Source organism: Myotis daubentonii, chromosome 13, assembly GCF_963259705.1.
Source record: "Myotis daubentonii chromosome 13, mMyoDau2.1, whole genome shotgun sequence".
Classification (NCBI taxonomy): Eukaryota; Metazoa; Chordata; class Mammalia; order Chiroptera; family Vespertilionidae; genus Myotis; species Myotis daubentonii.
This window is the reverse complement of record NC_081852.1, coordinates 55,964,978-55,978,979: the sequence shown is the minus strand read 5'-3', so window position 1 is coordinate 55,978,979 and position 14,002 is coordinate 55,964,978. Positions and strand designations below refer to the sequence as shown.

At 41.1% G+C, this 14,002-nt stretch overlaps 1 protein-coding gene across 3 annotated transcripts in view; it reads right to left on the bottom strand.

Moving 5' to 3' along the window:
* Nucleotides 1-14,002, bottom strand: part of ATRNL1 (attractin like 1) — a 464,000-nt gene that overhangs the window by 85,160 nt on the left and 364,838 nt on the right. For all 3 annotated transcript variants that reach the window (XM_059661523.1, XM_059661521.1, XM_059661522.1), the window contains one exon: nucleotides 7,312-7,426. In XM_059661523.1, the coding sequence (XP_059517506.1) occupies nucleotides 7,312-7,426 (115 nt within the window). The remainder of the gene's footprint in view (nucleotides 1-7,311; nucleotides 7,427-14,002) is intronic.

The window sequence follows — 14,002 nt, the reverse complement described above, 5'->3', positions numbered from 1 at the left end:
CAAAGGTGGAAGAGGAAGGGAGAGAGAGCATCGTGCTTGCCTTCGGCAGAAGCCCAGGTGAGAGGCAACCAGTGCCTGGACAAAGGAAGGGCGGGAGCAAGGATGTTAAGAGGATGTGTGAGCCCGCTGCTGCAGGGGTGAGGCCTGTGAGCTTGGTGATTCCTTGGGAGGAAAAGGGAGGACAGAGAGAAGGAAAGCCAACGCCAAGGTTTCAAGCTTGAGCCACTCAGGAATGGACTTTTCCTTATGAAAACAGTGAAGGCAGGGAGAAGGGCTGGTCTGGGGGAGTAGGTATCATTCCCTATGATTTCACTTTTATGTGGAATCTAAAGAGAAATATAAACGAAGGGAACAGAAACAGCTGCACAGATACAGAGCACGGACTGATTGCTGCCAGAGGGGAAGGGGTTGGGCGACCCGGAGAAAACCATAAAGGGACTGAGAAGTCCAGTGCGGTAGTCATAAAATAGTCATGGGATGGAAAGCACAGCACAGGGAATATAGTCAATAATATGATAATAACCATGCATGGGGCCAGGTGGGTACTGGAAATATCATGGGGAACACTTTGTACAGACTATGATGGTTTAACCACTCTGCTGCACACTTGAAATGAACACAAAATAATATTGACTGTACACGGTAATTGAAAAAATAAAAAAAAAAAAGAGTAACAAATCCCGACTGAGATACTATTGCTCCACAGGGGGGAGGGCTGGCTGGGAGCACAGGGCCGGGTGCTAGTCCCCTGAGTGAGCATCATGGAGGACAGGGTCCTAAAGGGAAAAGGTGGAGCAGGATGAGGCGCTGGCCAAGGACCACACCTCAGGGCCGCCTCCTGTATGAAGGCAGATGAATAGACCAGGGACAGCAGCGAGGTGCTGGGTATCCATTATCTCCCAGTATATTTACCCATTATCTCTAGGGACCTGAGGTAGATGAAGGCCTGGAGCAGCAGAAGAGGGGATGTTTCCAGAAGGTGGGGAGGCAAGATGGGGACTATTCACAGTCAAACACTACAGGTGTGATGGGAGAGGAGAACCGAGGAAAGGGGAAAGGGCGTTTTAACGACTGGTATCACTTTGTTGTCACTGTAGAAAGCTGCTGTGCTTAGCCACTGTTCATCAGCTCTGTCACCTCCCTCATGGCACGTCTACTCTGCCCAGAGCACTTAGAACCATCTGTAATGATGGGTTTATTTGCACGACTGTTTGTGTCGTGTTTATCTCCACAAAGGCTGTAACTGGATGAGGGAAGGAACTCTGTTTTGCTCTCTACTATAGACCCAGTGCCTGGTCGTATAGCAGACACTCCTAAATATTTCTTCAATGAATAAAGGTAGCAAATGAAGATTCATAGTAGCTCTGTTTTGGAGAGAGGATAAAACTGTTTCCTCCTGTTGATTTTAGGGTCCTTTTAATCAGGCACATATATTTCCAGGACACAGAGTCATACTTAACAATAAGCTCAGACAGTTGTTCTTCTCTCTGTGGTTCCCTGGGCGTTCTGCCTAATTTAGCACTTTATTTTGCTAGGAAGTGCCCCCTTTTTCTTTCTTCTCTGTGGAGACACTTATGGATTTGAGGTTAAAAGGTAAACGCTGTGCCAGATTTTAATACTGAAGTTTTGATAGCATTCAGTAGGTTCATTTCTGATTCTAGCCACTTCTGACAGGAGAGTGCGAAGAGTAGATCAACAGGTGCGTGTCCACAGGTGTGGAGAGGCGGTGGCAGAGTGTGGAAGGAAAACCGACCCGGACTCTCCAGTGGCTTCTGCAAAACGTGAATTAGCTCTAACATCTGGCTGCAGAGGAAAGAGGACTGACTGCTGAGAGCCTGCGGACCAGAGCCTGTCCCCCCCCCCCCCCCCCCCCCGGCTCCGACTCCCCAGGACCTCCTGCCTCTCCGGGGCCTGTGAGCTTCCTTCCTCTCACTCCACAAGTGGGGGCAATGTGAACTACATACATCTTTTAAACATGCTGAGAAGACTGGGAGCTGGTCTTCATTCATAAAATGTGAAGTTGGCTTTTTTTTAAATTTAAGGAGCGATGCTAATTATGTTTCATCACTAACAAGCAATGTAGGGGAATATCGTTTCTTAACTGGGCCTGAGCGGCTGGAAAGGTAAATTAAGGTACCACTTAGAAACAAGTGATTTGCTCTTCTTACCCCAACCTGGTGTGGCTTGTCATGAAATGTACACTAAGGTTGGCGTGAAATGCATCCTGGGAATCTAACCCAATGGCATGATTTTACACGTGAGAAAACACGTGTAAACAGAGACTAATGGGCTGGCCCAGGGTCACACCGTTGGGACAGCCCATTGTGGATCCAGATATCAAGTCTGCAGCTCACACACCAGCATAAGTTATTTCTCTATAACTGCATGCCCTCCACGGCTGTTACACACGCCGAGCCATAGTCTCAAAGCGGATGTGAAGTTGGCAAGTACATATTTGCATTTCCCAAAACTTCTGGTTTTAATTGCCAGGAAAGATAAATCTATCCTTCTTGCCCCCTTAAACCCAGATGCTTAGCAGAATCCTTCAAGTCCTTCCTCTTTGACTCTGCATGGAGAGGCTTTTCAGGAATGAGGGCCACCTGGAGCGGCCCTGTATCTTCATCCAGAGAAGCACAGTGATGAGGGAGAGTCTCATGGGCTGAGCACCGGGTGGCCCTGGGTTCGAATTCTGGTTCACTCACTCACTAGCTGTATTGGCCCCGAACAAGTCATTTAATCTCACGTGAGTCTCAATTCTATTTTTTAGTCTGTAAAACTGGGATAATAATACTTACTGTGCAGGGTCATTTAGAAGGTTAAACCAATGCATGCATATAAAGTGCCTCTATGTGTATATACTAGTATATATAAAGCATATAATAAATGTATATAAAGCTCAGATGTATATGAAGCAAATAATGTATATAAAGTATATAAAGAATGTATATAAAGCTCAGAATTTCTAGTTCTCTTTCTCCAACCTACTTTTCATTTAATTAAACCAAGGTTCTCTTTTTGTCACCATCACCCATGACACCATGGGAAGACTATCATTTTGAACATTATACAATATTTCTAGATTTTTCCAAAAAAAAAAAAAAAATCTGGTCATCCTGCCCAAACTTCTCAGCCTAAAGAATAAAAATGTCAAAACCTCAGGCTTCCTAGCAGTCTTCTTCCTCTTGGCGCTGTTCGAGTCAATCAGGCATGAGGCAAATTCCATTTTTAGCTGAAGCACATCACTCCTGTTCGGCAGTGGACACACAGGCCACTGTGAAAAGTTAATCTGCTTCCTACTAGTGAGAACCCATCAACCAGGAAATCCATAATCCTTCATCACGAACTGACAGCCATCATTATCCTTCTCAACAGATGCTTTTGAAGAGGCCTGTTTAGTTTGTCCACTTTTCATCTCAATGTGATTCTAAAACTCAAGGGGACCTTGTTGTCCAAGGTGAGTGGGGACGTGCTGGGTTGTTTAGGGTCACACGACAAGAGTGACGTGATGTGCCCTGTTTTCACAGGGACGTCAGTTTTTCAGCCACTTGGAGGTCAGAAGAGAAAGTGACCGCACAGTGTACACACGTCAACATCAGAAATCCCACATTAACCCGAGAGAGGCCGGCGGGGTTGGCAGTGGTTGCTCACATAAAACCCAGGAATGAAGCAGCAGGTTGATGGGGTGGGGAGCAGGGAACCTGGCAGCCCAGGGCAGGAATGCGGAAAAGCCTGGTTCATATCTTTTGCTTTTACTCTTCTAAGCCACCTAGCGGGAGAATTGCTCACACCTACATTAATAACACTAAAGACAACCAAAGAAGATTAGTGCCTGGGTGAGCTGAAGGGCGAATCTGCAGTTTCTCTTTTGACCTCTGCGAAGACGAGAGCCATGGAAGGGACTTCACACATGTTAGACACCACAGGGCCGTGTCTGATTATTACTCAGCAATACTGACATATTTGCTGGTGGGAAGAGAACCAAGTCCATAGACAATGCCATCTTCTAAATTTTTTCAAATGTCCTCGCTGCTACTGAAAAGAGATGAGCAAAATCGCCACCGGATGTTTTGGACTGGCTTATTTGTCAGTGGGGAGATTGAGTTTCGGGGAGACCACCATGCTCACAGAGGCTTCTGCATCCTCCATATCCGCAGACTCCTCCTTCTCTTGAATGATTTTATTCACGGTGATGAAGAGTGTGCATTATGAAGAGCATCACTCGACATTTAAGAAGCTGCCTTTCAAAAGAGAGCCTGATGACAAAGGTTGAGATTGTGCAAAGTACTGCAAGAGGACCTTTAATCTAATAATTGATGCTAATTAATCACTGAATAGGTATGCTAACATCTGGAGATGTAAATGGCCCAGGAGCCAGGAGGAGACTCCTGATGCTCTGTCCTTCGCGGTGGGGGTGAGGTGAGGTGGGGGTCCGCAGCCCGCCCATAAAGCTCCCCCACACCTCTCCGCCTGCACCAACACTGGAGGAGGCTCTTCAGCACACAGGGCCCCTAGGAGAGCGAATGCTAGTCCATTTGCTCTTTGTTGTTCACTGAGGCTCAGAGATGGGAGTGGCTGCTACAGGCCCCGTTCCCCAGGGCTCCTCTCATCACCATCAAAAGCATTTCTGAGCTGCTTTCTATGTAGGGCCCTCTGATTAGCACAGGCTCACAGATGGCAAGTTTTAATTGGCTGTGCTCACACCAAATATATTAATGAAGAGGAAAAAATTAGTCAGTTTGTAAACTGGTGTCAAAATTTGCCTTGCTTAGGGAAAACTTAGATGCGAACAATAGAAAATGTCTCTTTTCAACACTTTTTTCCCCAATAAAGTTAAGAATTTTTTTTACTGTTTCCCACACCTTACTATAAAACATTTCAAACATATACCAAGGGGAAAGAATTCCCACCACCTAGATTCTACCAGTAACATTTACTTTACTTGCTTTGTGTCATCTGTCCATCTACCCATCCTACTATTCATCCATCAATATATGTTCTTGATGTATTCCTAAGTAGACTCCAGATAGCAGTTAATAATATATTTTGGAAAAGTAAAATCAAAGAATCTTCCTACTCTTATAAGGACAGCTAGAAAATAAGTTTATTAGTTTTATTAAAAACAATAAACAAGCTCATTCTGAATTATGCACATAGATATTCAACACAGTTCCATCTACAGGCACTGTAAAAAATATGGTACGTTAGCTCCAGGTTTTATCTGCTTGTACCCACCCTGTGGGCGTTTTCAGCACTCTCCCGATTGTTCGGCTTTGTGAAGACATGGCTGTGGACAATAGAGAAACAAGCTTTCTGCTATAAACCATAGGAAAAAATTACCCGGATTGTTAACAGGAAGCATTTTTTATTGTTTTACTTCATAATCTAGTATTTCCCAATTATTCCTCAACTGTAGAAATATGAAGATTTCTATGCTTTGATTCCTTATTTATAAAGTGAGTTTTATAACACAGCCTTGTCATGAGGATTAAACGTGAGAAATAGGAAACCACTTTGCAAAGCCCTACGAAGACTTGCGCACATCTAAGCCAGCATGATCACTAGCAATCATGAGGCATCCATAATAAAACACAGCTGAGGTAATGGGCCACACTGCTACTGGGCTCTTTCAGATCAGTCACAAAGATTTCAAAGGTTAAAGGGACAGAGTATTGGCAGATGCCTTCACTCTGCCCATCGGTACGTCATCTTGTCAAGGACCTAGGAGAACATTGGTGTCTATCACATTGACTTGTTTTCATTAGTGAAGTGTTTGCCTTGGAAACTGTCCCAGCCTTAAAACAATACTTCCATTAGCTGGGCACAGTTCCTATAATTATCCATCTTATCTGACCGGGGCCCAACTATCCTACTTATGCATCCCATTCACGTTGGTGGCTCTATAAGGAGAGGAGGCATTCACTCAGTGTAGGAGAAGGTGCAGCTACAAATGAACTTTGGGTAGAAATTCGTAAATGACAAGTGTACCCTAAATGACAAGTGTAAAGGTAATGGGAAACACCTGTCCCCATATGGGAAAAGGTCTGTTACAAGAGTGTCTTATGTTTATAAAGTAGCTTCTGTTTTTGTGTCTTGTTGGACACAAATCAAGAAAGTGAGGAGTAAGGTCAAGTAAAATACTCTAACTAGGGAATAGAGAAAAGATAAAATATGCAGGGAGGCGAGTTCGTCATCAATTCCTGTTATTGAGAACGTGCCAGAGCTCTGGCACTTTATTTTACAGATTGGAAATTACCCTTACCCTCAAAAAGCATCCATTTCAAGAAGAGGTTTTTAGAGCAGACAATTGGGAGAAAGAAAAATTAGGAATTGTAAGCAAATGGAATAGGATATGTGATAAGAGAGAAATAAGCATGGTTTGTTATTTCATTAAAGTTATACTCAACACTGAGCATGTCTGCAATATGGACAACATCACAGCAATGAGAAGACCTCTAAGAGGTTACATGTGGTGAGTTACCCCACAATTTAAAGTACACTTTTCACGTAGGAAAAGGAGAACCAGAGGAAACAACTGGTGTGCCTGGGGTTCCCTGGCCCACGAACCCCACCTGAATGGTGCTGACAGCAAGAACATACTTTTTTTTTTTAATCCTCACCTGAGGACCTGCTAGAGAGAGGAAGGGGGAGAGAGGAATATTACTGTGAGAGAGAAACATCATTGATAGGATCAGTTGCCTTCTGTATGTGCCCCAACCAGGGACCGAACCTGCAATCAAACCGACAACCTTTTGGTCCACAGACGATGCTCACCAGCTGAGCCATTGGGCTGGGCAAGAACATACCTCAATAATACTGATATGGTTGCACCAAGCAATCATCCTCTGATGCTGCTAAAACATTCCAACATGCAAACAGGTTCACTAATTTGGTTCCATATTTATAAAACAAACTTCTAGTCATACTTATAATTTAGCATCTTTTAAGACGAGCATATAAGGAAAAAAGAAACTGACCCAAAGGGTCAAGAACTTGTTTGCCCAGCTAGTGAAATTTCTCGTTGCAATTACAACAAAACATTTGGGGGGGGGGTGAGCACACATATGTGTGTGTATTATATATAAACAGACACATATTCAACATGTATTTCTAAGAGAAACAATAAAAATTCTGAATTTACAGCAATGCAGATATCTAGATATTTGGGCAGAAGTTTGTAGCCAAATAAAATTTTTCCATATTCTAATTAGAACCATGTACACATGTTAAAGGTGCTGTGTGGTAGTTTTGTTTACTGTTTCTGTTCAGTCAACATGTTTCGCTTAACTGCTGACGGCTCATCACTCATCTTACCTGACTGCCCAGGGGGAGGGGCACCTGAGGATCCTCGTGGTAGACAGAGAAACACAGTCAGGACAGCAGCTCTGTTCCCAGCACACGGTTCAATGGCTATGGGTTTGGGTGTCCCCTGAAAAAGAAAACTCATTTTCAATTCGCGGAATTAACACGATACCGCTATTTTACCTTTCTCCTATCTGTGCTTCGGTCAGCTAAACTGTGCATTCCCAGTGCTTGGGGACACACCATGTAAAATTTTTAAATAGTTTAACTATTTCATCGTAGAAATATTTTTTGTAGTGGTGGCCATTAACATTTAAAAGACATTTTTCTTGGGGACTTACATACTGGTACATATTTTTGCAAATTTTGAAAAGTATTCTTTGCTTTGTTCTATTTTTGGCTTTATTTTCTTTAATACTTTTTTTTTTTTGGAGTTTTAGGTTCAATTTAGCGGAATTGAGAGGAGGTGCAGAGACTTTCCGTATACCTACCACCCCCATGCACTCATGAACTTCCCGTTATCAAGAGCCCCACCAGAGGGATACTGTTCCAAGGGAAGAACCTGCACTGACACCCGCCAACCACCCGGGTCCGTGGTTTACATTAGGGTTCACTCTCGGTGGTCTGGACAGATGTGTATGACATGCACCCACCATTACAACACCAGACAGAGGAGTCTGACTGCCCTAAACAGCCTCAGTACCCCCCCCCCCCAATGCATCCTACCCCCTCGCTCCGCCCTGAGAACTACTGCTCTTCTCACTGTCTCCAGAGTTTTGATATCTTTTTAGTATAGAAATGGTGGTTTTGGCCATTACCCTAAAAATCTGTGGGTGAGATATGGGTGACATATCAAAGCAACAACTATGCCACATTAAGTAGAAGAAAACATGCCACTGCTTTAATTATTAAAACAAATGCGTGGTCTTTTTGCACTCATGACACCTGAACTTTTCAGAGGACTTACAGACATGTGTAGTCATTCGCCGAGAACGTTTTAGAATACTACCATTTCCAGAAAGTTTAATGAGGCATTAAGATAAAATATGTCCCCTTTCATGTAAAACTTAGACGGAAATTTCTGGTGACAATGGCTTTATGTGGTTATAAAGAATTTCTCCTTCACAGCAACATAAATCTCGTGTTTTAAAATCATCCCCACACACATCCATTTTGGGAGTTTTCAATAGGAAGGTGAAAGTGGCCATTGTGCTGGAAGGAAAGGGCATAACAATCTTCCCAGAAAGTGCTGGAAGCCATGCTGCAATACCTGCATCAAGTTACATGATTTATGGTTTTACACTTTAAAGCTTACATTTATTTTAACAGATTTACTTTTGAAAATGTTAAGTCAAAATCAGCATAAGTACATAGACATTCTCCCATGATGTAAATATTTAGAGAATAGGCTTGTCCTATTCCAAGGCTAGAAGGAAAAATACTATGAATTGTTTGAGCCATATTTCAAGGCTATTGAAATTTATCCTAATTTAATAAATGCAAAGTATATGTGAAGGTCAATTGGTTAAAATACACTAAGAGAAAATAAAATAAATTCAGGTTCCAATGATGGTGATATATTAGCAATACTAAAGTCCTTTTTAATATCCCTAGGGATTAACCTATCAATTCTACCATTAGGCAAGGTTTTCTTTGCTATTCTATTTGTAAGCTCTCAATATGATGATTGGCAGTATCCAAAATATCCACAGTCATGTTAAAATAGTGGGTTATGAAAATTAGACGGCTTTTAGGATTACAACGAAATAAAACAAAAAAGCAAAAGCAAAGTTAGAGTGGTTTTTGGTTTAGGGGATTTAGCCAAACAAGAAACCATTTGAGAGCATATGGATGGGCACTGTTGTCAGGCTACTTCCTGCTGTTTCTAAGGTTTGAAACATGAAATGCTAATGCCCAAAACACCAACTGCAGGGAAAAGTTGGTAAAAACACAACAAAAAAACTGTAAATTTCAGGTGGAAAATGACTTAATTACTTAATACTTTAAACTTCTGAGATGCAGTGACAGATAAAGACTGCGGTGAAATAGCTTGACCGAGCAAAAGGAATTATGCTTGCATAAAAGTCACTTCTGTAAAAATCTTCCTAAAAGAATGCTCTCTCCCTCTTAATTCTACAGCTATTGTGCAGAAAAACTCAGAAATGTCTTTTATATTGATAAGCCATACAAAAGGAGATTATCATTCTATTTAAAAATCAAATTGGCTTACAACCTTGTCTATTTTTGGCTATAAAATTTTTATAAAAGGATAATAGCAAAAATATGAATTATTCATTATATTGAAAATATTAGTGACTAGCACAGCTCTTTGACACTTCTGGCAGGAATTCACATAATTAAGAGAATTATTTCCAAAGACTCTGGGACAAAGCCCACTTTCAATAAAGTTTTTTAAATAAAAAAGAAAAAAAAATACTTTTTGCCATTTGAATTTTGCAACATAAAATAGCGAAACCCCATGAATGATACCTCTGATACCTTGAGGTTTGTCAGTTGTTCCGTGATAAATACATAAGCATGAATCAAAATCATTCCACAATGACAGAACGTGTTTACTGAAGTGTGCAATTTATCATGCATTTTCCATGGCTGCCTTTGAAAGAGATAAGGCCCGGGTTTGCCCACAGCACTTAGTAACTGTGATTTACTTGTAGGCATCTCCTTATTTGTTGTGCCGAAAGGAGCTGGAGTGCGGCCGTGCCAGGAAACATCACCGACAGTTATGTAATTAGCAGTCATTGTTTATAAAGCGGCAGCACTTTTCCAAGACTTGTTTTGTTCACTCTGGTGTTTTTAAAACGATTGCACTCACATTTTCAAGTTCTTGTGTTGGGTGGGTAACAATTCTATGCTAACCTCTTTCTAATTTTCAGCTATTAGAGACAAGCAAGTTACCGGAGAAGCTTCTGGAATCCTGAGGATTTGCCCATCTTGAAATTCACAATGTTCTCTAAGTGAAGCGACCATTTGATGTGTCCTGGGAAACTGCTGTTAGGAGAAGCAGTTTGGATGTTTGAAAGAGACCAATGGGCAAAGCTGGCTACTTGCTTTTTCTTCTCCACTGGCTCTCTCAAAAAGGGAGTGTATGAGTGAGCGACTCACCTCGAGAAATCGCACTGGAGTTCACCACTGAAAACCCTACGTGCAGCAGCTGAGCACTTAACTCTTAACAATTATCTGATGTCCTTGGAACAGGCCTTACAACCTAAGCAGGGTTTAGTCCAAAGCTGTAGGACTCAAAGATAAAAAAGATGTTACTTCCTTTCTCAAAAAACATTTAGTAGTTCCAAAGCAGGGCTTGCGAACTCCAATTCCTTCCCGGCCCAGGTGAGCAGCTCAGTAACAGCTAACATTTAGTAAGTGCCTGCATTCTGCCTGGTGCTATGCAGTGTGCTTACGTGGGTTTAATCCTACCCATTACACAGGGACTATTCCCATTCTACAAATGATTAGATTCAAGCACAAAGATTTACATAACTGAGGGTGCAGACCTACTAGGTGACCAAACCAGAATTTGGAACAATGAAGTCTGTCTTCTGAGCTTGTATGCGGAATCACTATGTAACTGTGTATAGTACGAAAGAAAACTATCTTGGATGATTATCTTAACTTACAGATAAGACAATCAAAACTGATAGGGACTACAGAGAACTAGAAAGTTTTCTTTAAAGACATTAAATCTCTCTCGTGGGCTGAGGGCTGCCACTTTGTCATCTCTGTGAAATGGAGTCCAAAATGACATTTCAGGCTGCCAGGCTCCTGTGTCTACGCACTCATCAAACCTCATCTTTTATTCTGCACCAGCTCCATGTTTTAGTCAACGTAAATGCTCACTGTTTAACAACTGTGCCCAGGTTTCCAGAAGGTGCCTTCTTCACTCATAACATCCCTACTGTCTAAGAGATCCTTCCCACAGGTCTTTCACCTTCCTAAAGCTACACACCCTCAGAGCCGACTCATCCAGACAGCCTCGCCTGGTCTGAGGGGTTTAGTCACTGCCTCTCAAGTTCTTCACTGTACCTTTTATGGACCGCTTCGTGTTCTGTCCCGAATGACCCGTGAGTAAAGGCCCTGTCTTCCCACTGGGACATCCTGAGGGCAGGTCCAGTTTCTCATTCATCTCTAGCGACTCTGTTCTCACTTTCCGTCTTTGAGGTGCCCAAGCATGTTGCATGCGCTACCTTTTGTGAACCTATGTCTCCCAATCGTTTACTGTAGGTGTTGATGTCCCTGTTATATGTCACTATCAGATTCCTACTCCTCCAAGGATGGTATGGTGTTGGAGTCTTCTTTGCTTTTCCTATGGCATCTACTAGAGTGCGCTTTGCAGCTGGTAAATGAGTAAGTGAATAAAAGAATAAATTTATTTTTCACATGGTGAGATAGCTGGTAGGCATCATTCAACTTTATCCAAATTATGCACATTAAAGGGATAATAAAATACTGAAAACATTAGCTAACACATTATTAGCTAAAAATTAGCTAACATCTCTTGAGTAGTTACTAGGTTCCAAGTACTGTCTAAGTATTTTACATGCATTATTGTGTCATTTTCTGTTTTATACAGATGAAGAAACTGAAATTCAGAGATGTCAGATAAAATTGTCAGGGTAATACAGGTACTGAGGGGCAGATTCAGGACTGGATCTTAGATCTGTATGATTCTAGCATCTCGGTTCTTAACCACTAAACAATACTGCTAAAAAGCATAGCTTAAGATAGTGTTCGGCAAACTCATTAGTCAACAGAGCCAAATATCAACAGTACAACAACTGAAATTTCTTTTGAGAGCCAAATTTTTTAAACTTAAACTCTATAGGTAGGTACACTGTTATTAACTTAATTAGGGTACTCCTAAGGCTTAGGAAGAGCCACACTCAAGGGGCCAAAGAGCTGCATGTGGCTCGCGAACCGCAGTTTGCTGACCACGGGCTTAAGAAGACAAGGATTCTCTCTTTCTCTCAGCTTGCAAGTAATAGTAAGAACCAACTTAAGATATCAATTATGAGAATTATATGCATATATCTGCCCATTTCTGACCAGGATTCAGAACACCTGAGTTCTAGGATCAGTTCTGCCCCCATTTGGTTGTATGATCTTCAGTGTGTTACTAAGTCAATTTCCCCAACTGGAAAATGAACAAGTAGGTTGGATGATTTTTAAGTCCCTTGAACATTCCATGACTATGATTTATGGACAGCTTTCAGAATGTGTGAGATACCAATATTCTAACACTTTGCTTAAGTACAGTGAAACTTGCAATCCTTAGTCATTTTTTTTCCTGTCCAGGTACTTTAAATGACACATCTAATTTTTAAAGCACATTAATATACCATATGATGAATATATCACATAAGACTAAACGGCCACCATCGCATGCCAAAAAGGCAATTAGAAAATTGAATCAAAGAATTAAGGATTAATGTGGATATGTTATACCTGTCAGCAGTAATAAGTGTTTTGACAAGAACAGAATAAAGTCTGACAGTATGCACAAATACTAATCTGATATATGAGTGAAATATTAAAAATGCAAACAACTGCACATTAATCACTCTAGCATTTCCCTACTAAAACATTTCAATGCTATTCTTATCAAAACCCATCTATAAATAAGAATGAGCCTTTTTTCAACAGCTTGCACCACTTGGTATTTGCAGTTTAATGAATGTTTATATTGATATGAAATTTAGTTTTTAGTCACATTAGTAAAATGGAATTAATTTACTGAGCATTGAATTAAGTTAGCCCGATGGCTTGGCTCACAGCTAATCAAGTGTGTTGATTCCTTAGGATTGGTATCACCAAGATTACAGATCTCAAAAACAGGTTCTGATTTTGGTTTAGACTTTGGAAAAAATAAAAATCATATTCTTTCCTTATTTACTGTTTGCTTTTCATGAAACGACAAAGTGAAAAATACATGAGCTGGCTTTACTTGCTAGGAGAAGAATTCATATCAACAAAAGAAATTAAGCTGATGGACACTCTCAAGACCAGGGTTAAACTGCGTTAGAAGCAAATTCAAAGAGAATAAAGTATTGCATATGGGAAAAGGAAAAGGTATGAAAGATGATATTCACAGGATCACTGTGCTGCTTCTGAGGTTCCCATTGTAAACGTAATTTCATGGCGTAACAGATGTTTCTTCCTTCGTTGAAATGCCTCGGACTCAATCCCTGTTCAAAATCTCTCACTACACACGCGTGTGTGCACACACGCACATTGAAGGTTTATATCTATAGTATAATGTCTAGTTGAACTGGATGTTGCTGCAATTTTAATTATGTGGCACTGAATCGGGGAGGCTGGCTTGTGATAGCTGGAGCTTTACTACCTATTTTTTCATAGGTATTTAGTCCTGGAAAATGAGGAGACTGTCTTTTTGAGATATATAATCATGCTTTGTCCTGAGTTGGCCAATAAATCTGAATGTTAATAGGAGGTGACTTTGAACAGATTATCTTTATAAGTTGATTCCTAATAGCATTTTTCAAAAATTGAAAGAGATGATCTATAAAATAATTGCCATAATTAGATTTTTAACCACCTGTACTTTTCTCAATAGCAGAGTGCAAAAAGCAACAGAACCACTATACATACTTTATATATTAATTTGAAAATTTGGGCCACCTTCCTGACCTCAAAAAACACTGCTAAGTGTGAGAGACAAATATGCCTG